Genomic DNA, 27,936 nt, shown 5'->3' on the forward strand with positions numbered 1-27,936 from the left:
AATTGAAATTATGTTTTGAAGCGATCAAATTTAAGGTAAGATATTTGCTGGGGCATAACAGGATGGCACAACAGATCTGCTGAATTGTAAACTTTTAGAATTTTTTGGCACAATGCACTATTTCATTTTCTGTTAGAAACCATGCTCACTTTCATTGGCCAAACCTTGAATTGAGCTCTGTGATTATTCTTTGATTCCAGAAATGCACTGTAAATTTAAACTTATGTTCTTTTTTTTTATCATTTTTTCATCTTTTTTTTCTATTTATTTTTCCTTTTCTCTTCCTCTCTTTTATTTTCTTTTTTTCATTCATGGGTCACAGCATCATCTAGTGGTCAAATATGAAAAGGAGAATTTTTGCTGGATTATCCATTGTTTTTGTATTTTATTCAGACAAAAAATTAACAGCATGAAGAAAATGGCTGCTTATGCTGAGGAAAGCAGTTCCCTGACCTAAAGCCTTCTTTAAATATTAACTTTCTCTTTTTGCAAAAAGTCATTTCTACTGAATCAGGAATCATTTTGCAGTCTCAGGTTGAGTGTATGCCTGTGTAGCTGTGGGGCGCTGGCCTTGTCTGGTGCCTGGTGCCCAGCACAGCTCCTCTCTGCCTGCCCTCCTCAGCAGGGCCGGGCACAGGAACTGTGGCCAAAGGCTCCTTTATGGGGAATGCCTGCCCTGGGCAAAACAGTGCCAGGTCCACCTTGGGGCCAGCTGGCACCTGCTCTTCTGGAAGGGGAAACTTCCAGCACTTCTCACAGAAGCCAGCCCTGTAACCCCTGGCTACCAAACCCTGCCCCACAAACCAGTGGGGCTGTGCAGTGGATGAAATGCAGCTTGCCCACGCCTGGACCCTCGGTACCACAGACACCATTCTGGCAGGAACAGCCAGGATCCTGCCAAACTCACTAGGGCCCCTCTGCTGCCTTCTTTCTAAAGCACTTTCTTACACCACACTGTTGAGATGAATATGAAGACAGTTACTGAACTGCCACCATGAAAATGAGATTTTGCCCAGTAGTGTTGCCATTTTACCTCAAAGCTGCTCTGGTGGTTTTCTTTCTTACCTCAGTAATCAAAACGTTTTGGCCTGAGGCTTCCAAAACTCTTAACAAAAAACCACCTTGCTAGGCTTGTGTAGCTCACAAGAAATTAGGCAGAAAAAATATCCTTTGGGAACTGAGTCTGAATAACATCTAATTCTGTCTATAACTCCTATATTTTTTGATTTACAGAGTTTTTATTGCAGCAATGACCTGGTAATATAGGATACTGGTCTGCAGGCCAGTAAATACTGTATTGCCATTATTAATAAAGAGCCACAGGCTTTCAAAGCCTCAGGACTGAGAGATGTCAGATTTGTTTTGCTTGAACTCACACAGGCTTGTCTGGAGCTCTGTCTTAACTTGTTTAGATGTGGCATCAATTTTCCTTATGAGGTGGCTCTGCCAAATTTCATTTCCTTTAACCTCTGTGCTGAAAACTAGATTTGATCTAAGCTGTAGTAGCAAGTAGTCATTCTGTGGAGAAGGAAATATTTATCACTAATGCAGAAATACAGACCAAGCATGACAGCAGAGGCTCTGGAGTCAATGATGTGCATGGAGACACACATGCATGGTAACATACAAGAGCAGCTTAGAAGCTTTGTAGAAACTGGCGTGCTACGCAACATTTGCAACCCACATTTTGATTCTATTCAGGAAAAGTAAAAGCAGAGTCCACTTGGAGAACCACTCAAACAGCCCTGACTGCATAATCTATAGTTCTGCAAGTCACTGTTTGTATAGTTACAGATCAGACTGTCATTCTTACCAACTCAATACATTTTAACTGGAATTTGAATTTTTGTCTTCATGAAGTTGCCACACATTTACAAAAACATAGTCATGTTCAAATGGATTTAAAAGGGAGAAAAAAAATCACTAGAAGTTTAATTAAGGTGTGGAAAAGCTTGTCTATGCAGGCTGTGGAATCTTCACCCTTAGGGCCTTCTAACACCAGGCTGGAGAAAGTCCTGAATGATGAGGTTGGATTTCAGTATCTTGACCTTGCTCTGAGTAGGAAATGGACTTGACTTTGACTGGACTCGAGATTGCTGCAAAAGGATCTCCCTTCTTTCCCACCTGAATGAGTCTGTAGTTCTGACTCTTACTTGTACTGCTAAACCATTTGCATTCAATCTCTGTATAAGCAAAGAACTTCTAAGCCGTGGATTTCAACACAAAACCATGATGTGTTGCTGTTGAAGAACTCTACTGTTCAAAAATCTACAAATTAAACATCTTGGAAAGTAAAAAAGGTAACATATTATTCATACATTTTGACTGTAGACATGATCGTGAGAGAAAGTGAATTTTTAAATTTTTTTTAACTTTCTGTGACTTAGGAAAAACACATACACATTTTTTATCAGTTTGACTTGCATGTTGCTATGTTAAACCTCTGCTCTAGAGGTGTTCATCTTCAGCAGCCTGGTCTAACAAGGAAAGAGACTTTAGAAGAGGATTTTTTTGAGGGGGATTTTGTGCTAGGAGGAACAGGGGGGCTGAAGAGCCATGATATATTATTTATTTCAAGTGAAAGAGTTCTTGTCAATTGTTCAGTGTAACTAAAGAGTACATAGTTTCCTCAGCCTTCTCTAAGCAGAACTGGGAACAGTGTTCCTTAGTTCTGAGGGGAAAACATATTTGAAGTTATTTCATTATTTTACCATCTGGTGAATGATGTGCTTATTAACAACTGGAATGTACTAGAACACTACAACGGAAACAGGAAGGTTTGCTTTGCCTACAGGTTTCACAGATCTGCTGCATAAAAAATTCTCTGAAGTCATTACCCAGGAGTGAACTACAAGTCAGGCCAATTTAAACAGGATGCAGCAGCACAGCCACCACAGGCTTGCATTTACAATTGTTATCTTCCCATCTGCTACAACTGCACGTTGAGCAGCATACCCCAGAAAATCTTCTGGACTTTATACAAACCACAAGCCACACACAGAACTAGTTTGGCTGGCCAGTGCAACTTTTAGAGTTTCAACAGCCTCAGAAAAAAACCCAGTACTGCTGGTGTTATCAAGAGAGAAACTAAACTGCTCTGTTTGCACACCGTGTCAATTATTTCACCTGCTTCCCACTTCATAGATATTTCCCAGCTTATACTTATGGCAGCAACAAAAATGCAGTAACAAATCCCATAAGAAATAGCTCCCACATTTCTGCTTTTCTCATTGATCCCTTCAGAAGATCCTTTTTTACCCAGATCCTTCCCAAACTCGTTTGGAGAAATTTAGATTGTCATCTGATCGAGCTAATGAGACTGCTGTGCCCACCCACCATGGCCAGGCCTTTGCCCAATCTGTCAGCGCTGCGCCACCAAACGTGCCTGGCCAAAACCCTGCAGGTGCACAGTGCGCACAGCACCAGGTCTGTCATGACCGCTCCGGAAAACTGAAGGACTTTATGGACTGAAGGCCTTGCTTTTTGTATGGAGAGGTGTGGGAAGCCCCCGTCTTATGGGCCAGGTTCCAAGCAAGTTTTCTCCATGGCTGGCTCCAGCACAGTCCAGCGCAGTGACGGAGCCCGGGCCGTCCCTGTGTGCTCCGGCGGCTCAGAGCCACGGCAAGTGCTCCAGCAGGCCCGCACTGCGCCTCTGTGGGACACAGCCTGTGGCAACAGCGACACAGGCAGGCACGGCTTTTGCCGGCCAGCAAACAGCTAATTCAGTAGATCGGGGATTTCACTCTCTCTTAGGATCACAGCCTGTATCCCCCAGAACAAGGCAGGCTTGGGAGCCGCCTGTGTGGCTGCTGTGGTAAGTGACAGCAATCTGTCCATCCTCCTTGCTCACGCTGATTGTTGTAATTATGGCGGTGTTTCCCGTGGCCAGGCACGCATCAGTAACCTTGCTGTTCACGGGAGGGAGGCAGGAACAAGTGTCTGCAACTAAAGGCTGAGGAGAGGGCATTTTGAGAGCAACACTCCCTATGATTTGGTGTGAGGGCAAGCTCCTAAGCGTCACAGCGTTAAAGGCTGAGGGCAGCAGCACCGCGGGCGTCCCCCGGCAGGCTCTGCCGGGGGGGAAGCTCCCGCCTCTGCGCGCGTTTCCCGCCGCCTCCGCGGGGGGCGCCAGTCTCGCGAGACCTGAGGCAGCGGCGTCGCCCTGGCTCTCGCGCGATTTGCGCCGCCGCTCCCGCTGGCGGTGCCGGGCCCTGCGCGGCGATGGCGGCGCCGGGCGCTGAGGAGCTGCGGGCGGGCGGGCTGGGACCCGCGGGCGGCCCAGGGCTGGGCGCTGTCCCGCCGCACCCCGGCGTCCCGCCGCACCCCGGCGTGTCGCGGCGGCGCGGGCGGACGCTGCTGGTGCGGCACCTGCCCGCCGAGCTGACGGCGGCGGAGAAGGAGGATCTGCTGCAGCACTTCGGGGCCGTGTCTGTGCGCGTCCTGTCGGACCACGGGCGGCTGGTGAGGACCGGGACCGGGACCGGGGCGGCCGCGGGCAGGGCTGAGCCTGGAGCCAGGCAGGAGCGGGGGTCCCGCTCCCGGGGAGCCCCGCGGGGCGGGCGGGACAGCGGGCGGCTCCGGGCTCCGGCCCGCCCGCCGCAAGCGCCGTGCCCGCGGCTTCGGCCTCTTGTGCGGCCGGCGAGGCTGGGCTAAGCCGTGCCCAGAGGCCTCTTGGCGCGGGCAGGGATGCACCTTCCCAGCTCTCTTGAAATCTCTGGTTTGCTTTCTTCTTCCTCCAGATTACGAAAACATGGATGTATTTGTTTTGTGATAAGTACTCTTCATAAAGAGCCTCGTGTTTTGCAGAACTGCAGATGGATGATGTCTGCGTATTTTATCAGGGTCATGCTTTATAGGATATCAGAGATACTGACTTTGTTACAATGATTTTGGGTACGGAGTCATGTAGTGGCAAGATGGGGTAATAAAGTTTGTTTAAAAAAAATTCACTTGGAAAGGTGTGTTATGTGACGATTTGATTTAATTTGAAAAATTGGGGGGGAAAATTAGAAACCATTCAAACGTTGAGAGCACAATAGTTACAACTTTCATAGCAGGAAGAGCATTACTTTTAGTAAGAGTAACTTTGATGAAAATGTCTTATGAGGTGCTCCAATGAGTTTTCTGTTTCGGAAGAGAATTAAACCTCTGTATCTGTAGGTACTTTCGTGCAGTTTAGAATGGTTTTAGCTCACTAAAAAATCCCCACTTGTCCTATATTTGTCAAACTGCTGAGCTCATGTCTTGATTTTGACTGCAGGAGGTACTTTTCCAAAATTCATAAGAAAAATGGTTTCTAGCCCTTCATGTTTGCCCCGAAAGGGAATTAGATAACTCCCATCTGGTAACTTTCAAGTATGTAAACTTGGACTAGCAAAGTGCTTGTGGCTCAATGTTTTACATGCAATCTCTTACGTTTGTGATTCAAATACATTATAACTTTCTGTTTGTTTTCTAGAAACATACTGCTTTTGCCACCTTTCCCAGTGAAAATGCAGCTGCAAAGGTTTGTATTGAGTTTGTTATTGAATGTTTCAGCAAAGCACTGAATTGCCAATGCTCTAATGTTTTTTACACATCATCTGGTACTTAGGACTAGGAAAAAACAAAGCAGCACAATGTAGTATGAGAGTTCCATTTCAGGACAGGTTTGCTTGCAGGACTTGATAAAATTCTTGATTACTTCTGTGTTTCCTAGAGTCCTAGGAAAGGTGGATTGAAAGGGGTTTGTGCAAGTTAACTGATCCAGCCTGGCAAAGTTAGAGAAGCTGAGACTGATCAGGGCACTGTTTAGGATGTGTGTGCATTTATATACAAACTATAAAACCAGCAGAGTTTCCTTGTCTCCTGTGTAATTCTGTTTGCCGTAAAAGTCAGCCCTGTGAGTCTCACAATCCAAGTCTGCCTTAAATGCCCAACTTTGATAGGAAAACTACTGTATTAATAGGAGATATGTATGCCAAAAAGGTTATACTAATAATGCTTTTTAATACTAGTCTGGTTAAAAAGCCTGTGCCAGAACTTCCCCCATATAACTTGGGTTTGGGGTTTTTTTTTGCATTGTTTCTATTTCTTTTAGGCCACACTTTATAGGACTAAAAAAGGAAAAGACTGTGTGAGGTGAGCAGTGGTGAATTAGGTGCCAGTTGTTAGCAACCTGCTGGGCTCTGGACTTTAAGAATGCTGGATCTTCCTAGAGCCACTGTTAAGATCTTGATTTTAGAATCCCTAGCTGTTACTGACAGGGTTTAGCATGTTTGTACTTCAGGAGCAAAAGGTTGGTTACTTGAAATTCCAGCAATTTAGTCGGCTGTGTGAAAAGTCTGATTGTTAGGGCTGCTGCTGTGTTCAGGTGACCAGTCTGTGTTGTGGCTCTGGCTGTGCTGGTCCCTTTCCTTCCTGCCAGCAGGAAATGCTGCTAAAAGCAGAGCTGGGAAGACACAAGCAGTGCAGGGCTCTCATGTCCACAGTAGCACAGGCTTAGCTTAAAGCAGTTGGGCCTGCATCCTATGGCCAGTGTACCACTCAAAGGAAAAACAGTTATGCTTTAAAACAATTCTCATGTTTGTCCTCTTCCCTTTCTCTTCTCCTCTGTAATTACTTGAAGGCTTTATCAAGACTGCATCAGCTGAAACTTTTGGGTCACACATTAGTTGTTGAATTTGCAAAGGAGCAAGAGAGTGCACAGGTACTTAGCCAGCCTTCTGCCTCAGACAAGTGCAAAAGGTATGTGTAGAGTAATTTCCTTGTTATCTTTGTGGTCAAGGAAAGGGGGTTCTGGATTCTTGATACTTAGGTAGTACTTGTAACTCAAAGGATAAATTGTAACCACTTGGAAGTCTTAACAAACAGGTTCTGATCTATAGGACAGTGACTGCATTCCTCCCAACAGAACTGTGTCATTTGCACCTGTGGAATGTGCAAATAAGTCATAAAAGCTATGTGATAGTGCTTAATTAAAAATACTGTAGTAGAGTTTTCAGGTTATTTATTCCACTTTCTGAATATGAACAAATCAATAATTTAATACCTTTGAATTTATGGTCTCTGAGGAGAATGCATGATAAATAATTTCAGTTCTTTTCCATTGAGTGGATTTAAGTCAGGAGTGTTTGAATATAGGCAATCTTACTTAAATCTGCATAAGTATTTATTTTAGAAGACTGTCACTACTGTAATTATCCTCATGTATTAATTATGAAGAATTGGTAACAGCTGTAGTAATGGAAATGGTAAAAGATGTTAAAAATACCTGTGCTAATTTATTTTTTATATTTATGGATTATGCATATTTTATATATTACATAAGGCATATCTAATTTTTGCACTGTTTTAATTAAGACTAAATTAATTTTCAGTTTAGAAGAACCAGTGAAAGAAGAAGAGAAGATAGAACCAAACTGTGTTAAAATAGAGAATGGAATTGCACCCAACCACGGGTTAGTGTTGGGGTTTTATTTATCTTAATTATTTTATTTTGTTACAGATTATTTTGAAATGTGTTATGTACTGTTGAATAAGATGCTCAAAGCAATAACTCCTATGCTGCTGTTCCTCAGGCATGTAGGAGTTGTCATAAAGATGGAGTTTCAGTTCCTCAAGTTTAGAATCCTCACATCTGCATAGTGACTCGTGCTTTGAGCTTCTGGATTGCAGAACAGCCTTCTAGCACTGCACATTGCTTTCTTGGGGAGTTGGAGGGCTGAGTTTCCCCCAGTGCTAACAGCAGAATATCACTGACTTCTTTTTCCTGATGTTTCTTCCTTCCCCTCCCCCTCATTTTCATGTTGGCATACAGGAAGTAGTAAACTTTTGAATTTATTGAGTTTCTGATATTTGTGCAGGCTGCTGTGATGTGCTTTTGGTTTTGGACATGTTGTTTCTGTTTGCTTTAGGCTCCTGCATGGCTTGATACTTTCAGTATTTCCAAGCCCAGTAAATCTGTCATACACTGGGGACTACTCCGTGATGTTAAAGGCATTCTAAGTGGCCCAAAACTGTTCTAGGGGAAATAATAATATTTCAGTGTTACTTCAGATGTAATCAATATTAAGCCTCCAGTAATCATTAATTGTTATGGGTGATTAAGTGGCAGTAATGTTAAGGTGTCTTGTTTTCAATCTTTTTTTCCTCAGCCTCACCTTTCCCATCAATTCTTGCCTCAAATATTTGTATCCACCACCTTCAAGTGCAATTCTAGCAAATATAGCAAATGCCTTGGCAAGTGTGCCCAAATTTTATGTTCAGGTAAGTAAAAAACAGGGGAAAAAAAAGTGAAAAATTAAAGACATTTAATTTTTCCTCTTTAATTATCTACAGAAGTAATTATTTTTGTCATTGTAAATACTAACTTGGATTTTCTGTGATAGTGTTAACCAATCTTAGTTTTTTACTGTGCTGAGATAATGAGATTTTATTAACCTGAGGTAGATTACTTAATTGACACTGAAGACTTAACTGGATATGCTCTTCCTAATTAGATGTGACTTGAGTTCCTGGAATTTCATTCTGAGAGGATGCTGTATGTTTGTTATTAGCCTTGTTAGGGTGTTTCTTATATTGACTTTTAGTGTTGGATTTCAAGTGCAAGTTTTACATTGTTCATGAACGTTAAAACTGTGCTCATTTACACCTGCCAGGAGTGATTGGCTGTTTTACCTAGCAAGGAACTGTTATCACTTACTTATTCAGAAGAAACCTACTTGTTTTGACTCATTTCAGGTACTCCATCTGATGAATAAAATGAATCTCCCTCCACCTTTTGGGCCAATCACTGCTCGCCCTCCCATGGTAACATTTTAAATATGTTTTCAGTACTGTAGCATTGATTCACAATTTAAAATGTTTGCAGCATAGTAGGAGATCTGAATTTCTAGAGGATTGCAAATCCTGCTGCATTTCACTGGATACATGTTGGTCTTCTGGAGCAATTCTTTGGACTGTACTTAGAACAAAGAAATACCCATCTCTGGTAGCAGCACTGCAGTGTTTCAGACTGTTGCTTCACTGTTGAAACTGACTTTGGAAATGGCTTTGGAGCCTAAGCCTTCACCCATATACTTGGACTGAATTCTCAGGAAAGTCCTTGAAGCTGAGTGCAAAGTGAAAATCCAAGGCCGTGGTTGCTGTATTTTTTTCTCATCTCCACTTAAAAGAAACCATTCACTGTTATGCTTCAGAAAGCAGATTTTTTTGCTTGTGGAAAGTTTTTCATTAGTAATGTAATTTACCAAAATGCTATCTAGATCCCTATAAGCATACTTGGAGGACATACTTGTTAAATTATCATTAATTGCTTTGACTGTTGTTATTAAGAAAACAAGACATGTTTAGGTTTTTTTCCTTCAAGAAGTTCAATTTTTTCAACTTCTTCCCTATAATTAGTATGAAGAGTATTTACCAGTGCCTGTGCCACCTCCCCCAATCCCACCTCTGCCTCCTGAAGAGCCTCCTTTGCCTGAAGAGGAAGAAGGACTGTCTAGCGGGGATGAATCAGAATATGAAAGTGATAATGATGAGGAAAAGGAGAGGTATGCATTTTACAGTCATTTGCAGGGTTTTGGGCTTGCTGAAAGAGGGGGTTTTACTGTTCCAGCTTCCAGTTCAGCAAGTGGTAATGTTTGCAGTATATAGATGTAGAAGCTTGTAGAGAGTGTGTAGCAATCTTTCCAGATGCTTAGAGAAACTCCAGAGTGCAGAAGGTCAGTCCAGGTTTAAACGCAGTAAGAAAAGGGGAGTGGCCTATTGGTGTGCAAGTTTTCGTTTGTTCCTGTGTCCAAAAAAACCCAACTAAACAAAAACTCAGCTTGAAGAGTGCAGATGTAGGGAAGCAGAAATTAGATTATTTTCTGAAGTCTTCATTGTTCCACGTCTTTCTAAATTGACTCCTCAGCCTGAATTGTATGTGCACGCCAACTTCCAGAACATTCTTTGTACATCAGCGGGTATGCTAGGGGTGATAATATTTGTGCTGAGGATTCTCTTGCACATTTGGGACTGAATTATATCACACCTGTATTTTTTTTAATCTTTAAACTAACTCTAAATTAAAAGCAGCTTTTTCCTTTACTGTCTAAACTGAGAAGTAAATCAGAAAGTCCCTATGCTGTATTTGGAAAAAGCTACCCCTGTTGAGTGTTAGAAAATCAGATTCAGCCTGGGCCATCACAGCTTCAGTGTCCCAGTAAGGAGCATGCTTGGGGAAGGAAGGGCATCACTGGCATGTTAGGATTTTGGTCAGTCCTTAAGTGCTCTGTGTATATTGATTTGCTGTGTGTTACAGCTTCAATTTTAAGGTAGTTTTACAATTATATTCTGAAAAGTTCTATATCAAGGGCTTTAAGGAAAGGGGAGTGCTTTTTAAATTGGTATTTTCAATAAACTGTAAACCTCTTTGTTTTATTTTTGTTTGGTTTTGGTTTTCTTTTTGTTTAAAATAGAATGACAAAGTTGATGGAATTAGCAACCCTTCAGCCTAAAAGACCTATAAACACAAAGAAGCGTGGTGTTAGAAAAAAGCAAAGAATTAAGGACATGTTGAATGTTCCTGTGTGTACTTCCCACAGGTTTGTGGTTTTTGCACTTACCCTATTGGTTTTATTGCCCTAAAAATCATATTTTCTTCTAGTTTGAACTAAAGTCTGCTCAACAACTTTAAAGTGTGCCTGATTCAAGCTCTGTTCCTCTTCCTGTCAAACTAATAGAAATTCCTTTTCCTAAAAAGATAACTAGTTTCACATCACAGCTGTGACTGAAACAATTTGGATTTCTTGTTTGAGCTGCTTCTTAAAACAAAGAATTAAAAGTATGACACTGGAAGTATAGAAACTGGCTTACTTTAAAATGAGTTTGGGTCTTAGAACTGCAGTGTGCCACAGTAGACAGCAGTGCAGTATTTCTGTGTTGTGATGAATGATTGTGAATGCATTTTTACTAATGGCTGCCTGCTTCCTCCAAATGATTTGCTACATTTTTTTAAGTGTCATGTATTTTATATACTAGCTGAGAGCAGCAGCAAGGCCACTTATTTTTCATGCTGAAGTTACTGATAAAGGTTTTAATAAATGCCTGTGTGTATTGTATTGTGGTACATGATGGTTGGTTCTGCTCCCACTGCCAGACATACCTTCTGTGTCTGCGGTGTTGTAATCACCTGAAACTCTGTTGGGTGAAATGGATGAAATGGAGAACATGTGTTTGTGGTAAACAGCAGCATAAAATCTAACTGTAAGAAATCTCATGTTTGAGCATGCATTCATCAGTGTCTGAGTCTTTAATTAATGTGTTGTTGTTGTTTTAAACAGTAACTCGCACCCTACGCTGTCACCTTCAGATGTCTTTGAGCAGCTGCAGCATGTAGGTCATAAAAAAATAGAGTTTCATATTAGTACTGAGATCCCAGCTGTTCTTCAGATAAACCCAGAAAAAGAAGAAAAAAATGGTAAGAGGGTTTGTACTTCAAATGTGTTTAATGTTCAAGTCATGTGGCTTCAGTATATAAAGAGTGCTGAAATTTAACCAGGAAATTCTTTTCCTTTACTGTACTGGAGCTTTCAACACCAAGTTGCATCATAGTTGTATTTGCTGTTTTTCCCACATTACAAGCTTTGGAAAGGATCCAGAGGATTTTAAAGGGCTCTTCTATGTGCTCTGTGGTTTATGGTGAATTGCACTGTCTTTTAAATGACAGGATGCAAATGTTACAAATTTTCAGTATTTTATGTTATCAAGCTAATTTCGGATTTTCCTTTTCCAGCTCTTAGAGGGCAACATCCAACCCCTTTTCTCTGGTGCACTGATTATCTGCCATAAAAATGCTGGGCACTGATAACAATGAGGTGTGATGGCTTTTTAGAGGGTTATGGTCAATCTGTGGTTCTTGGTACTTTACAGTAGTATCCAGTTTCTTTAAGGAAAAATAATGAAATGGATACAGGATTGAACAGCAAGGCAAGTTTTATGATAACTAATGTGTGCCATGGCCTTTATTTGTACTACATGAGGTTTTATAGGACTGCACAGAGCAGGTGCTTTTGTCAAACCAGGGATTAAGACTCATTTTTAAGCGTGTATTCAAATTGCCTTGCAAAGTCTGCTCTATTATAATGTTGCTGGAATGTGATTTTTGTTGCTGGCTCTTGATTTTGGTGTAAATAAAGGTACAAACCACTTACATAATTTGTTGACATTTCAGACCTTTATGCAACCACAGAAGAAATCAATAATACAGGCTTTGGAAGGATTTTCCCAGCTCCTAGTTCAAATGATAAAATGGAAACTGAAGAGGAGGATGATGAAATACCATCAGAATTTATTTCTAGAAAGGATCTAGAAAAAAACAGACTTTCTAGAGAAGGTATAACTGTGAGAATCGATTATCTAGTAACAGCTTTTTGGTTTGTTGCTACAAATAGCTTAAATAAGTGTTTATTTTATTAATTGAGCATATAGTAAATTATTTTATACTGAGCAAATGTGCAAAGTAAATTAACTAAAGCATGGTTCATTTTTTTGTCTTCAAGAAATGGAAAAATATTCTGTTTTCAAAAACTATGAGCCAGGTGATCCAAATTGCAGGATATATGTGAAGAATTTAGCTAAACAAGTTCAAGAAAAGGTAAGGAAACAAGCAAATTAAATATCTATCAAAAGGGCTTTTTCTTAGCATTCATCTTATGCCTACACTTTAATTTCAGGATCTTAAGTTCATTTTTGGAAGATATGTTGACTTCCAGTCAGAGGTGGAACGCAATATGTGAGTTCATTTCATACTTGGTTAGAATTAAGCCTTTTATATTAACTTCTATGACACTTCCGAAAACTGGATTTTAAAAATAGCCATATTCACATTTTCTGTGTTTCTGCATAAACAAAAATGTGTTAGACCTAAAAATCTTCATTTATGAAGATTAAGAAATCAAATTATTTTATTATGAGTGACTGAAGACCCTATTATTTTGCCTTTATATTTTCATTCCCAGATTTGCTTTTCTTGGCTGTGTGACACAGAATGAACTGTGTAGATGATTGTGTGTATCTGATCATTTTGCATATGTCCTGTTTAGTAGTACTGCACATCAATTTGCCATCCTGCAGTTTAATATTACCTTTTAGTAAATGGTTTCCCCAAGCAAAATGGTCTCCAAGGACATCAGGCCTCCTTGTAGGCTTTGTTTCTGTTTCTGCTCTTTCTCCCACCTGAAGCATGAGAATTGCGCATTTGTACTGTGAAATCTGCAAGGTTTGTGAAACATGAGTAATTCCCAGTTCTGCACTGTGCCCCTAGGTTTGATATCCGTTTGATGAAAGAGGGCCGGATGAAGGGACAGGCTTTCATTGGACTTCCCAATGAGAAGGCAGCTGCTAAAGCACTAAAAGAAGTTAATGGCTATGTCTTATTTGAAAAACCCATGGTGGTTGTATCCTTTTCTTCAAGCATTTACATTATATTCTTTATCATCTCTGCCAGTCTCTGCCAAGTTTTGTTGTCACAGTGTTCTGCAAAATAAAAAATGCCTTAAGAAAACCAATCAGCATAACACAGTGCACTATTTATGGTAGCTGAAAAAAACACAGGGGCAACTCTTCTGAAATAGGAAAGTAAAAGTGATTTAAGAACAGAATTTGCTGGTCTTACATCTTTGATCCTGCAAAGACAATACAGAAGATAATTCAGCTTGCATGACCACTGTATTTAAATTAAATACAAGGTTTTTGACTTGGTTAGGTGTATGTTTACAGAATCGTGATCATAAGAAATGCTCCTGTAAGAGTAAGTGGTTCTAGATGGGTTTTTCAGCTGGAACTGTCTCTTTTTGATTGCATAGCACTGGTTTTTTTTTGTGTGAATGTCCTTTCTTATTTTTCACTTTAACATTTCATAGTTTATTTCACTTTCTTTATACTCACATTAACCCCAGCATCTGCTGCTTTTACTGTTTTTCCTCTCAAATACTGAGACATTAAAGTTAAGAATTAACATGCTGGGTTGGAAGTTTATAAATATCAAACATTTATCCTACTGTAGTTACCTTGTTTGCATCTAACCCATTCCCAGTTGGTTCTCCTTATGGACTCTCTAATAACTCCTGTACTGTGTATCAGTGAGGTCCTAATCTTTGACTAATAGACACTATTAAAATACTTCATACTGAATTGATTCACAGATAAAGGTCACTTTCTAGACTAATTTGCAGGAGTAATCTTTTTTGTCTTTCTTAATTGACTTCCACTTACCAGACACTTGTAGTCCTTAATAGAATCTCAGCAATTTGCTCGTTCAGCTAGACCAAAACAGGATGCCAACGACGGGAAAAGAAAAAAGTAAAACCCTGCATAAGGTATGGACTCCGTGCTTGAAAGTGAAAACAAAGGATTGGGCTGGGGCTTTTGTTAGTGTTTGGTTTTATTTACTCTCTCTTTAACAGCTTCTTTAGGAATATTAATGATGGAGAGGAAATGTTCCATACAAATTTATTTTCTTAAATGTGTGCTTATATTAGAAAAACAGAGTGCAAGGTATATAGTTGGTGTAAGTTTATAGCTTTCCTTTTTCCTGTGTTAAAAAACTCAGAGGCCAATATTTTCCTAATCCTGATATTGTAGGGCACTTGTCAGTTTCTCTAATCCTTAATTTGCAAAGATAAGGAGAATAATTTTATGGAATTGGACCACTTATCTTTTAGTAATCTCCCAGGGTTTTGCTATTGAAAAGTGTTGCCTCTTAACTCCTTCCTTTCTATCCCTGCCGTTGTAATGGGATTCTGAAGAACTGGTTCCAGCAATAAACTTCGGCTGGCTGTAAAGAATCTTTTCTAACTTCAGAAAATGAGTTCTTAGTGCTGTTGCAGTAACCTTTAAACTTGTCTGAATCAGTGAAGGATATTCTGTTGGAAAGTGCTGCCTAATGTTGCATTGATGAAGGCTTCCTTTGTTGCGGAATATATAGGTCCTGATTTTTGGCATTATTTAAGTGTAATGAGAAAGTACCTTCTAGCAGAAAGTTGCTATTTAACTTTTATCTCTTATCATGTAGCTTTACTTCACTGCTCCCTACTCTGAGTATTTCATTTATGTGAGAGTAAGTCAAGCCAAATCAGCTCTAATCTATCTGAGTGGTTTCATGGCCTGCAAACATTTGCATAGTGAACTCAAAAATGACCATATGCAGTAACTGGTGCAAGAATAAAAAGCATTTATTTCTCAGTCTGCACCCTCTGATACGTGAATTAGCTCCAATTTAAAGGGTACGGACCTTAAGTTCTGGTTACAGTTGAGATCGCTCTGGTTATGCCTCTGCTTAAAACAAAATTAATTGAAATCTTACCCTGAGTGCTTAGGAAACATTCCTTAACCCATGGTGTGTTTTTAATCTGGAAGCTTGATCCTTGTTACTCTGAAGAAAACCTGAATTTGAAATAAAGGATGTGAACATTTGCTTTGATTTTTACAAATTGGCTGTAAAGCCCACAGTGTGGTTATTGTGATGGTAGTTCTATTTTTAACAGCTACTCTAATTGTAGGTTCTTCATTCCATCCATTGTCTAAGGATTTTCAAAATCAGATTTAGGCTTGTTTCTCTCTCTTTGGTCTTCCTATTTTTGTGTTACTGTCTGTAGTTTGCAAAGTCTGTATTTTGTCAGATCAAACATCACTTTTATAGGCCTTCTGACTGGTCATTGAAAAGAGCCTTGGCTAAAGTGTTCTATTAGGATCAAGTATTTATGAGACTATTTCAGTCTTGTTTGTCACTCCTTTCTTGTTAGAAAAAAATTTCTATTTGTCTAATAAGATTACTAAGGTTTCTTATATTTAAAAAATTGAAGCATTTTAGCTATTGGAGAACTTGATAGATGAAGTCAGCACTTTTATTCTTTTAGGAATTCCCTTTTTTTCAACTCATTTTGTACATTAATTCTGAATTCATTAAACATGCTAAATACTTGAATTGCATAAAGAAAATAACAAAGTACTTATTCGTTGTTATTCTGATGGTCAACTCAGAAGCTTTTTCTAGAGTGAGCAAACTGTACTGAGGCAAGATTCAATTGTGCACCTGAAAATCTTCCACGAGTTACAATCTTACAAGTGTTCTTGGTGTTCTGTCCATGGGCAGAACTTCTCTTACCTTGACTCTTTATATATTTTAATAATATCAATGTGCCAAGGAGTTACACAGGTTTCTAAGGATCCATGAGGTTTAATTAAAAATACTTGTTGCATTTCCCAAGTAATGGTTAAGCTGACCCCTATTTCTGCATGGCTGTTTTTCTGTTCCTGCTGGAATATTTGGATGGATGCTGGTTTATGAAGTAAAATTCCATGATAAAAACTTGAGAGTCTGCTTGAGTCTAGGGTTGTTTTTCTGTTGTTGGGTGGGTTTTGTTTTGTTTTGGGGTTTTTTTAGGTTTTTGGGGGTTTTTTTTGGTTTTTTTTTTTACAAAGGCTTTATCCTTTTTTTGACAAAACAATACATATGGTTCATAAAATACTGCAGAACTCCTTGCTGGCTGAAATGTCTCCTTATTGAAGGACTGGCAAAAAGTTCACCTAAAGTGACTTTTTCCTGTAGCTAAAATACAACTGTTTGGGAGAAAAGTTATGTGGAAGAAACTGATATTGAGAGGTCTCCAGCTTCTTCATAAGGAAGAAGTGGTTTGAAAGCTGGCATTAAAGGGAAACATGATTGGGTTTTGGACCTGATGGAAATGAAGTGAGTCTATAAAATGGCAAAGACTTGAAGGAGATGGAAGAATCTGCTGGTGTCCTAATAGTTCAAGTTATCAAAAAATGTATTTCCTTTTGAATATGAAGTTTAGTGTTGATGGATTCATCAGCCCTCGTTAAATCTCATAAGGGGTTAGAATTGTTTTTTATCAAAGAGGCATATTTGCTTTTTTTTTTTTTGGTAGGTAGCATAAAGTTATGTGTGTGTAAAACTGAGAATCAAGTAAAATTAAACCACATTCTGCTGTTCTTCTTTAGAAACATTCCTGCGTAAATTCTGCAATAATACTGTCATGCAGAGTGTATCCTTTCTTGTTGTATCCTTTTTTGTGCAATGTTTCCTGTAGCACTCAACTGCATCTTAAGTTTTCATAATAGAGCATAGAGTAGAAGTGGGGAGGAGTTAGCACATTCTAAGCTTGAGCTAATCTAATAATTATAACAAGCAAATTTTTTCGGGGGGGGGAATAAACCAAAGAGTTGTCTATGTTGTGTGAATAGACACAATGAAGGTTCTTAGGCTTAAGAGGTGGCCTTCACCTTCTTCCTCAGATACCCTAGTAATTTGTGGTCCTGTTCCTTAGTGGAGCAGTTTTAGCTCATACCAGCTGATCTGTGTGAAGCTGTGCTTATCTCGCACTGACCAGGTCACCTTGTTTTACTTTAAAAACATATTAATATAATAATATGTTGGCTAAAATACATTGCAGAGCAGTTTTGATATTAAGGGGTTGACCAGAACTTTAGATCATTTGATGATTACTGTTGTCCTGGTACATGAGAAACAATTTGGAGTTGATTTAGTTAATACATTCCTTACTTTGTCTTTTTTTGAGTAAAGAAGAAAATTAACAATATCTTGCAATTAAGTATTTGGAGCTGGACTAATAATCAACTATTAATTACTGCTACCTTTTTGTTGGTTGTTTGGGTTTTTTTACATTGCTGTCTGCACTGAGGTAGTGTTGTTGCTAGTGACCTACAGGTTTCCTGTAGGTTTCATTCTACATTACTGTTTAACATTCTATAATATAAAATTAATACAGTCTGCATTTATTAAGATGTATTTTTCACAGACATTAAGCACTTTTTAAAACACTAAGCATCTTTCAATTTAATTGTCAAAAGCCAGTATAGCACTGCTATTTTTGGGGAGTTCTTTTAACATGCCTTTGTGATGTTCCAGGTCCCTTTTGTGTTCCTTCTCTTTCAAGTATTTCCGAGCTGGGGAAGAAGCAGTGTGATCATCAGGACTCTTGAACTGTGCGTAGTTGCATTTCTAAAGTATTTAAGGCAGAGAATAAACATTCCTGTCTTAAGGATTCCACATATCTTTAAATCTCACAAGACTTACTACATCATAAGTGTATGTTAGATTGCTTGTGAAATCTAATAAATTATTTCCCTTCTCTTCATTTTGCTGCCTTCTCTTTGTTTTGACTTTTGTTCTTGGGGTTTTGGGCAGGACAGGTCTTCTTGTCTTGGAGACCAAGCAGAAGGACGGGTGCATGTGCCTGAAATTTGTACTGTGAAACTGGGCACTGGTCTTCCTCAGTAATAACCTTCCATTGTTCATCTGCAACTTGAGAACTGTCACTGGTGAGACTGAAGTCATTAAAAGCAGAGTAGCAGCTAAAGCTGGTATAGATGTGGTCCTTGCCCTGTTGAGGGTGATGATAACAGTGGTCACATAGGATTTGCTACATGCTGGGCTGGCTAGTTGAACTGTCTGAAACCGTGTGGGAAATACTGGAATGACATTTAATTTACAAGATATTCTAGTCCAGTGGACTTAAAGGAAAAGTTATTCCATAAATGACTAAATCATAGCTGATGGTGTGGGAGCTGGTGCAGAAGATTTGTCATTACTCCAGCTGCAAACAATCTAAATCACTAGTACTGGTGGCTGGACCAAAGTAAATCTATCTTTGCTATTTTTTTTCCAATAGGAGCTGGCTTAGCAGAGTCCTTTGAAGTGCTTTTACTGGAATTCTTATTTTACACTTCTCATGGGGACTGTGTTGTTCGTTTAATCCTGGAGGGCTTTTTCAACTTAAATGCTTCTGTGGTTCTACAGTAGTATGTCCTTTGACCCATGTTGAGCTACAGGACCAAAGGCCCACAAGTGGCGCCGAAGTAGGATAACAGCAAGGTGGTGCTGTGCTCAAGGACAAAACTACTTTATAAGAAAGTGCGCAGTGTTCAGAGAGCCGTGCCCTGTCCGCGTTGTCCCCGGCACCGGCGGGGCCGGGCTCGCCGTGCCCGGGCAGTGGCCCGGCCCGGCGGAAGGGGCGGGGCGGCCGCAGCGGGCACGGACCGGGAGCCACGGGATCCGCGCCGCACGGGGAGCCCGGCCGGGAGCCTCCGAGGGGCGGGCACGGACCGGGAGCCACGGGATCCGCGCCGCACGGGGACCTGGCCAGGAGCCTCCGAGGGGCGGCCGCAGCGGGCTCGGACTGGGATCCACGGGCTCTGCGCCGCACGGGGAGCCTGGCCAGGAGCCTCCGGGGGGCGGCCGCAGCGGGCTCGGACTGGGATCCACGGGCTCTGCGCCGCACGGGGAGCCTGGCCAGGAGCCTCCGGGGGGCGGCCGCAGCGGGGTTGCTTCGCCTGCCGTAAACTCGGGGCTGCTCGGGGGTTGTGTGGGGAGCCGCCAGAAGGGACAGGGCCACTGCTGTGCTGCCCTGTGACAGCTTTTGGCACCTGCAGCCTCCGCAGCTCGGCGTCCCGCAGGGCCGGACGCGGCCGCAGGTGTGTTGGCGCTGGCGGCACCGCTCCGGCCGTAGCCCAGCAGACACAGAGTGACCCGAGTTCCCGGGTTGGCCGGGACAGCGGCAGGGCTCTGCAGAGACGCTCCGCTCCCAGCTTCTCTGCATTGCAGTCAATGTTGCTCTCTTCCACATGGCCTCCTAAAGTTTTTCCAAGTTTTGAAATTATTTTGAAGCTAGAGCCATCAGAGTGCGGTGAGGATTTCAACATCCCCATTCTCTTATTATTGCTTGTATTGAAGGCAGAGCAGCCATAAACCTGTTTCAGAGAAATGAAAATCTACATTGAATCTTTAAGCTCTAGGCTTTGGAGCTGGTTGGGTCAAGGTACATTATTCTTACTACTTTGTGTCATTTACTACTTTGCGTATTTACTGCTGTAAGTAAAACTTGCCAATCTAATAAATGGCTTTTCTCATCAGAGAAGATGGAATTTTCTTAGCTCATTTTCTCTTAATATGTGTTCTTCCTATCAGGGCCAAAAAGCATTCCTTCATGAAAATGGAAGCATGCAGAACAACTGCTTGTGACTGAAACTTAATCTGTATACTTTACTGAAGATCTGCAAGTAAATAATTGTATTAAAGCTATTTTGTTCACAGCAGAAAAGCCAGCTAAATATACCAAATGCTTTATTCTAAACAACTCTGCCTGCTTGTGAAGAGCAGTGACAGCTGATAGCAGTAGGCTCTGGAAGGCTGGTTCTATATTTTATAAACTATATTTTGTGCCTAAATTTGTTCCAAAGAGTGCTCCAATACCTGAGAGATACGAAACATCCTTTCCTCGAAGCAGAAATGAGGGCAGTTTTGTAGAAATCATGTAAAATTTTTTATCAATTTAAGTCTGGCTAACTGTATCACAGCAGGTTAGAGTTTTCAGCGGTGCATTCCCAAGTGTGTATTAAATCAGGAAAAGCACTGGTTTCCTTTGTGTAGCAAACCTGAGGGCCCTTGTGTTCATGTTTAAACCTTCACTGAGGTGTTTGGTTTCTGTTGTGACAGGAATCTCTCTTTGCTCTGTCACTGTAAGATAACTTTTTAAAAGAATAGATAGTTACAGGAAAGTAACAAGATTCTGTATTTTGTTTTCAGGGAAGTATTAGTTCAGCCATTTTTTTGCAGAAGTTCTTGTAGAACTTCTTTGTATCTCGGACTCTCTAAACCAACTTCTGAATGGGAAGAGTGCAATATAAGGTTCTCAGTAGAGTAATGTAAACCTTGATAGTTGTTTAGTTTTAGGTTTGTTACATGTTGTATCTCTCTAGGTGAGGAAAAGGAGAGGCAATTTTGATACAAGGATCGTTGTCTTTGTTTGTCCCTAAGTAAATACAAATAGGATATGAGTTGGGAAATGCAGTTCCTAGCCTAGCTCATCAGAAGGAAATGTAGCTGCAAGCCTCTGGAAAGCTCCTTCTGCAGAACTCTGTACTTGGGCACTCAGAAGGAGATTTCTTGGTTATGGAGCTTCACAGCACTTCCAACATCTGCATGCCATTGCACATGTTCTTAAAAGGAGAATATCTCCACACAAATCCTGCAGGTGTGCAGAGATAAGACATTTAGCATTTCTGGGTTTCACTATAGTTAATGATTTCTGAATCTGAGAGATCTTCCAGATTTCAGGCTGTTGTTTGAATGAGAGATGTCATGTGTATCATGAATAACAGACTCACATATGTTAAACCTCCAAAATATCTGAGGTTTCATAACCTCCAAAATATCTGAGGTTTCATAACAAAGGGTAAGAAATATGCTGCCTCTGCAAGGTCTTTTCCAAATATGTTCAAGTTGTAGCAACACCATTTGGGAAAAAAAGATGTCTCTCAATGATTAATAGGAATGTAAAATAACATACATTAAAATGATAAACAAAATGTCCATTTCAGTCTATATAAGTATTCCTTTGCTCTTTGGGGTAGTTTTTGACTTTATAGTAATAAAATCACAACTTCTGTATTCTGGAGGCAGCCTGCATTAGGCAACATCTGAATTTTAAGTGCATGAAAACAAAGTTACTATTAGTATGGGAATTTGATATAGTTTAGATAAGATCCAGTTCTCATACAAAATAACAGGTAAATAAATATGGTACCAGAGATGGGTGTTTACTTTTAAACGTGTATTTTCTAATGTGTACTTTACCCTCTTACAGAAACATTGGCAGTTAGTAAGAAGAGCCCAGCTGATCACAGAGCACTGGATGGGGATCTATTTTCTGCTGTTAGTTGTAGGGCTTTGTTGGGGGCAGTACAACCCCAACACTGTCCCAAAGAGAACCTCTATTGTGCACCTCTTTGAATGGCGCTGGCAGGATATTGCTGAGGAGTGTGAGCGCTACTTAGCTCCTAATGGATTTGGAGGAGTTCAGGTATGTCTGCTCCTATCAGTAGGTAGTGAAATTGCTACATAGATGATAATTTGTTTTTCACAGAAAATGTTCAATTCGTCAAAGGACAGGTACTGAACAAGAAAAATAGAAATTGGTAATGGAAGTAGTAAATGCTGACAAATATATTCTTCAGCTATCTTCAAGTAAGCATGAATTTATTTCATTGCTCCAAAGTGCGTGTTTTGCAGTCTGTGCTGTTACATTTAGATGAATTAGAATTGCGCATCACTTGCTAAATCTTTTTTTTTTACTGCTGTGAAGAGTAACCTATGTTTATCTGCTTGACATTTTTTAAATCAAGGAAAGCTTTTAAGAGCTAGATAAATGTAAAATGAAACTGTGACTGAACAAAGGGCTTCCAAAGAGAACAAAAAGTGCTGAAGGTGTTAGATAATTAAGTACAAAAGCCTGCTGATTGTGTTCACCCAAACTGGCAAGTTTCTCTCTGTGTATCACAGTAAGCCACTAAGAGACCCTTCTTTGCAGGAGCCTGGTGTGAGCGGGCGGAAGTGAACTGAACACAGATTCTGGTGAAGGTGTCCCTTTGTGAGTCAGTTCTGTCTGAACAACAGAGACGTGTTCCTGTGGAACCAGAACTGCCACTTGGGTGGGGTAGCATGGCAGGAGAGCAGCCACTTATTAAAGTGTTCCCATTTGCCTGTCAGATTGCTCAGGAAAAATTGGTGCGAAGGCTGCCTGTCTCTTGTAGCCCAAGAGATTGCAAGCTGGCCTTGAGTGAGAGCTCTCCCATAATTTTCAAATAATCATCTTGTCTTTGCAACCTTCTTTCCAGGCACACAGGCCAGATGGACTTAAAACTGATTTCTCAGACTGTGGCCTATGCCTGTTTATCATTTTAATCCATTCTGTGGCAGGGTCTCAGAAGTTTTTTTCAGATGATGACTTGCTGAGCTGGTCAGGAAGGCAGCTAAGAGGCTGAAGGGGTCTTTCTGAGAAATGGTTGGATCAGGTTGTTGTGGCCAGAGGCTTGGAGGTAGCAGCAAAAGCTTGTTGCCTAAAAAGTATCCTGAAAAGTCTGTAAAAGAAAGAGGTATAACTCACCTGGAAACTTACAAGAATTAGGTCAAGCATGCGTTCATCCAAAGCGTTACAAAAACGGGAAGTTGGATCAGTTTTAAAGGCAGGATGTTACATCAGTTGTTATGCAGTCACTTCCTTCCTCTGCTGACCTAATTCTTCAATTTCAGATGCTTCTTTTTGAAGCTTGAAGTCACAAAGAAAATTAGGCCTCTCTGTTCATGGGCCTAATTTTTATACTGGCTTTCTGAGGCCAGACCACAGTCTTTTGTTTCCTGCTACAGTGTGAGCAGAGGATACTGAGGATCTAAGTGTTCTCTAAAAATGTTCTTCTCTAAAAATACTGGGCAAATAAATTAACCATTTTCAGTATCCTGTTACCAAGTGTTACCATTGTTTTATTGACAGATTTCACCTCCAAATGAAAATGTTATCATTACTGACCCCCGGCAACCATGGTGGGAGAGATACCAGCCTGTCAGCTACAAGCTGTGCACAAGGTCTGGAAATGAAACTGAATTTAGAGACATGGTGACCCGGTGCAACAATGTTGGAGTAAGTTCTTTGAAAACCTTCTGGTGTTTACAATGCAAGGATATAGCCAAGCAGTGATTCTACCATTTAAAAAAATGGATGTAGTGTTACCTGCCTGTCTGCTGAGCTGCATGTTTTATCACCCTTGTGTTACAGATATCTTTTATGAAAAATCCTTTCCTTAGGGTTTTTCCTCCTGAGGAGCTGAGAGGCCTCAGGAACAAAATGTAAACAATGGTTATCTGCTGCTGTGGAATGCAACAGGTGCATCTGTGATTGGTCTCATGTGGTTGTTTCTAATTAATGGCCAATCACAGTGAGCTGTCTCGGACTCTCTGTCCGAGCCACAAGCCTTTGTTGTCATTCCTTCTTTTTCTACTCTTAGCTAGCCTTCTGATGAAATCCTTTCTTCTATTCTTTTAGTATAGTTTTAATATAATATATATCATAAAATTATAAATCAAGCCTTCTGAAACATGGAGTCAAATCCTCGTCTCTTCCCTCATCCTAAGACCCCTGTGAACATGGTCACACCCTTGCTGTATGCTAAGAAAAAAATGGAATAAAATATTGGCTGAAGCAAGCAAGCAGAAGTAGGGGGATAGGGCAGGAGGTATGGGAGAGAGAACATTAATTAGTGGTGCTGTGGGAAGTAGCTTTTTCAAATTGTTATGTGGACACTGTTCTCTAGGTGCACATTTATGTGGATGCAGTAATCAACCATATGTGTGGAGCCAATGCTGGGGCTGGTGACCATGCTACTTGTGGAAGCCATTTCAATGCAAAGACTGAAGATTTCCCAGCTGTGCCCTATTCTGGCTGGGACTTTAATGATCATAAATGTAAATCTAGAAGTGGAAACATTGAGAATTATCATGATATATCTCAGGTAAACCTACAACTGTGGTTTTCAGGTACATCTGTTCCTGTGCTGTGATTTCTTTGCTCTCATTTACAGTGAGACATTTTTTAAAAGAAATTTTTAAAAGCCTTATGAAAAGCCATCCAAATTAATAACAGAGGTTAGTGTTGTTATTACGAACACCACTTCTTAAAGGAAGGGATAGCTGTACTTGAGACAATGTCTCAATTTCAGATTCAGACAAATGTGCTTAGGTAATTAATAAAGACAATTTAAAGTTCATAAAATCTATTTAGTGCTAAAAAAGGTAAAGTTATTATTTGCCTTTATTGTAATTTGGAAGTTTTCCATGGTCTCAATTTCAGAAGAGAGGGGTAAACTCAATTTCTTATTGCAGCTTCTGTGTAGATGACTTTGTAAAGGAAAGAAATGCCTGAGAAACAAAGGCTACTGAAGGTTTTATTTGGCATTGTAATATAGGCCAAGAACATTCAAAAGGTGTGTAGAACACTGCATGAAGTTTATTGGTGAGAAGGGTTTGATTTCAGGTGCGGGACTGCCGCCTGGCCAGCCTGCTGGACCTGGCCCTGGACAGGGAGCACGTGCGCTCCAGGGTTGCCGCGTACCTGAACCGGCTCATCGGCCTGGGCGTCGCGGGCTTCCGCATCGACGCTGCCAAGCACATGTGGCCTGCTGATGTTAAGGCCATTTTAGACAAGCTGGAAGATCTAAATACTCAGTGGTTTCCTGCAGGAACTAAACCTTTCATTTACCAAGAGGTAATCTTTATTTTTTTAAATTTTACTTCACAAACATTTTTCTTGCAGGCCCAGTACAGGCTCAGTCACGCATGGCAATGCTTTGTATGGGCTGAGCCCAATCAGATCTACCGAAACCATCCTCAATTTCATCCTCAAACATAATCTGCAAATATCTAATCTGTCTATAAATGGTAATTGATGTGCAAAATGCCCACTTGTTTTGGACCTACTGGAATTAGGTAACCTGGAAACTTTATTGAGAGAATTTTTATTGAGATGAAGTTTACTGCACTGAAGTTAGTGTAAAAATTTTATTGGTATAAAAAAGAGATATCATTTCCTGAATTTTAAATTCCGGATAATAAATTGGAACAGAAGACATAAGTGTTGATTACGGGCTGAAAGTTTATTTTCCAATGGTATATAACAACTATTACTTGATAACCTGAATTTGTGTTTTTCGTTTGAATTGGAACGAATTGGAACAAGCAGGTAAGTGTTGGTTTCAGTCAGCAGAAGCAAAACTTGCTGCACATATTTTATTAAATTAGTATCTTGCCTGCAAAGTCTAAGCAAATAGAAACATTCTTTAGCTCCATAGTGAAAGGATGCAGCCCAACTGCTGGAAGCAGAAGCGTTGGTGTCCGTACTAAATATAAAGGAAGTACAGCCCAAGTACATCATTTAATCATGGGAAAGTGATCAGCTGGAGTAAGGAGATACAAGATAGAGATGGAAAAGAGGTTCACAAGCTGGGCTGAGCTAAAAAGAGAAAATAGCCTTACATATTACAATTTTGCAAGAAAGCCAAATAACCAATAGCAAAGTTGAGCCAATAATTAGCTCAAGTACTGTCCCCTTGCTTAAAGCAATGTCTCAAGCAGTGTCATATTTGTTTGATTTTTAAGTAGAAAGACGTGCTCTGTCTTTCCTGTACCAGGTAATTGACTTGGGTGGAGAGCCCATCAAAGGCAGCGAGTACTTTGGAAATGGCCGAGTGACAGAATTCAAGTACGGTGCCAAACTGGGGACAGTGCTGCGCAAGTGGAACGGAGAAAAGATGGCCTACTTAAAGTAAGGATGAAGGTGCTGCAATTGATGCAGGATTGACTGGATACAGCAGTTGACAGGGTAGCTCCAAGTCTGTGTTTTTGTTTAGGAACTGGGGAGAAGGCTGGGGCTTTGTGCCTTCTGACAGAGCCCTGGTCTTTGTGGATAATCATGACAACCAGAGAGGACACGGGGCTGGTGGATCTTCTATTCTAACCTTCTGGGATGCCAGGTAAGGGATTGCTCTTGTGTGGGTGATGCTTCTTGCTTTTGCTTGTTTGTCTGTGTGTTCTCAGTCAGGTTCCTCCTTCCATGGCTCATTCCTTGTTTGTCCACCAAACAGGCTCTATAAAATGGCAGTTGGTTTCATGCTTGCCCATCCGTATGGCCTCACACGTGTGATGTCAAGTTATCGCTGGCCAAGAAATTTTCAAAATGGAAAGGTGAGCTTTAATTAATTAAATAATTAGTTTAATTTAATTAAATTATTGCTGAAGATCCACCCATGGGGATTAAGGGTGAGAGCAGGGCCAGAGAAGTAGTCCAGTGCATTTCAGGTTTTTGAGAGATTTCCCTGTCCTGGGCTGGATGTAGCCAGTGAAACTTTGATGCTCCCTCTAGCTTTCTTCACCAGAGGGACTCTCTGCATCTTCAGCCACAAGATATGCCAGAATCTCTTTTTTATGAAGAAAGAAAACCTTTCTTTTTAATGACAGGACGTCAATGACTGGGTTGGGCCCCCAAGTAACTCAGATGGCTCCACCAAGGCCGTTACAATCAATCCAGACACGACCTGTGGCAACGACTGGGTTTGTGAACATCGCTGGCGTCAGATCAGGTAGGGCACTGGGGAGAAACAAGAAGTCAAAGCAGCTGCTTTTGCTTCCTGCTCCATGTGGCTTTAGGGGTGTTGCAGGTGCAGTGGCAGACATGGCTTGTGTTTTCAGGAACATGGTGATCTTCCGTAACGTGGTGGATGGTGAGCCTTTCTCCAACTGGTGGGACAATGGCAGCAATCAAGTGGCTTTTGGCCGTGGTAATAAAGGCTTCATCATCTTCAATAATGACAACTGGTAAGTCAGTGGCAGAAAGTTCTCTCGGTCCCCAGAGAGAACAATAGCATCCCTCATCCGCAATCCAACTTGAGTTATTTGAGTGCATGCTGGGTCCAGAGAGCTAAAATGGGTGTGTAGGAGGGGTGGGATCAGAAACCTTATGCTTTACAATGTCCTTCCAATAGGGGAGTAAGATCATGTTCCGAAATCTAACACACCTTTTGAAATACCTGTTTTAAAAACAATGCATAAATCGTGTTTATTTTCTCATAGGAATATGAATGTCTATGTGCAAACTGGACTGCCTGCTGGTACCTACTGTGATGTTATTTCTGGACAAAAGGAGAACAACAAATGTACTGGAAAGCAGGTGTTTGTTTCTGGTGATGGAAAGGCTAATTTCCAGATTAATACCGATGCTGAAGATCCATTTATTGCAATTCATGTTGATGCCAAGTTATAATTTGGGAGAAATAGCCTCCTCTGTTTGATCTGTGTATTACTGTTTCCCCCATATGTTATTCCCTGCTTTTTGAGCATGAAGGAATCTCTATTGCATAATAAACGGCATTCAAATTGAAGAGTAATGTTTTTCCCTTAATGAATTCGATGTAACTTTATCCCCTCATAACTAGTGGCAATGCAGTGATAGGTTTTAAGGCAATGCAGCATTCCAGTTCCTGTGTAACAAAAACACTGGAGAAAAAAAAAAAAAGATTCAAAGCCAGCTAAAATGGCAAAGGAAACGTGCA

General features: G+C 40.7%; 2 protein-coding genes across 8 annotated transcripts; both read left to right on the forward strand.

Moving 5' to 3' along the window:
* The first annotated feature begins 4,221 nt into the window (after positions 1-4,221).
* RNPC3 (RNA binding region (RNP1, RRM) containing 3) lies at positions 4,222-18,140 on the forward strand. Of its 4 annotated transcripts, XR_010784057.1 has the most exons (17): positions 4,222-4,461; positions 5,459-5,506; positions 6,608-6,726; positions 7,359-7,439; positions 8,136-8,247; positions 8,722-8,790; positions 9,385-9,530; positions 10,440-10,565; positions 11,304-11,440; positions 12,194-12,355; positions 12,522-12,616; positions 12,696-12,754; positions 13,286-13,418; positions 14,267-14,339; positions 16,984-17,042; positions 17,318-17,372; positions 17,912-18,140. XR_010784057.1 is itself a non-coding variant. In XM_066555261.1 (15 exons), exons 1-14 carry the CDS (start codon positions 4,222-4,224, stop codon positions 14,324-14,326), a joined length of 1,587 nt encoding a protein of 528 aa, XP_066411358.1. In that variant the 3' UTR covers positions 14,327-14,339; positions 16,984-18,140. The 4 variants fall into 4 exon arrangements, 2 of the variants coding, with proteins under 2 accessions (XP_066411358.1, XP_066411361.1); XR_010784056.1 differs by having other exon boundaries at positions 16,984-17,372; XM_066555261.1 differs by having other exon boundaries at positions 16,984-18,140.
* Positions 18,141-18,225: 85 nt separating this feature from the next.
* Positions 18,226-27,765, forward strand: LOC136559842 (pancreatic alpha-amylase-like). Of its 4 annotated transcripts, none has more exons than XM_066555268.1 (11): positions 18,226-18,324; positions 19,970-20,061; positions 21,648-21,863; positions 23,331-23,477; positions 24,148-24,345; positions 24,867-25,097; positions 26,020-26,153; positions 26,239-26,361; positions 26,473-26,572; positions 26,846-26,967; positions 27,077-27,206. In XM_066555268.1, exons 3-11 carry the CDS (start codon positions 21,696-21,698, stop codon positions 27,204-27,206), a joined length of 1,353 nt encoding a protein of 450 aa, XP_066411365.1. In that variant the 5' UTR covers positions 18,226-18,324; positions 19,970-20,061; positions 21,648-21,695. The 4 variants fall into 4 exon arrangements, with proteins under 4 accessions (XP_066411365.1, XP_066411362.1, XP_066411363.1 ...); XM_066555265.1 differs by lacking the exon at positions 18,226-18,324 and adding an exon at positions 27,458-27,765 and having other exon boundaries at positions 19,144-20,061; positions 27,077-27,202; XM_066555266.1 differs by lacking the exons at positions 18,226-18,324; positions 19,970-20,061 and adding exons at positions 19,144-19,688; positions 27,458-27,765 and having other exon boundaries at positions 27,077-27,202.
* The last annotated feature ends 171 nt before the right edge of the window (positions 27,766-27,936 follow it).

Source organism: Molothrus aeneus, chromosome 9, assembly GCF_037042795.1.
Source record: "Molothrus aeneus isolate 106 chromosome 9, BPBGC_Maene_1.0, whole genome shotgun sequence".
Classification (NCBI taxonomy): Eukaryota; Metazoa; Chordata; class Aves; order Passeriformes; family Icteridae; genus Molothrus; species Molothrus aeneus.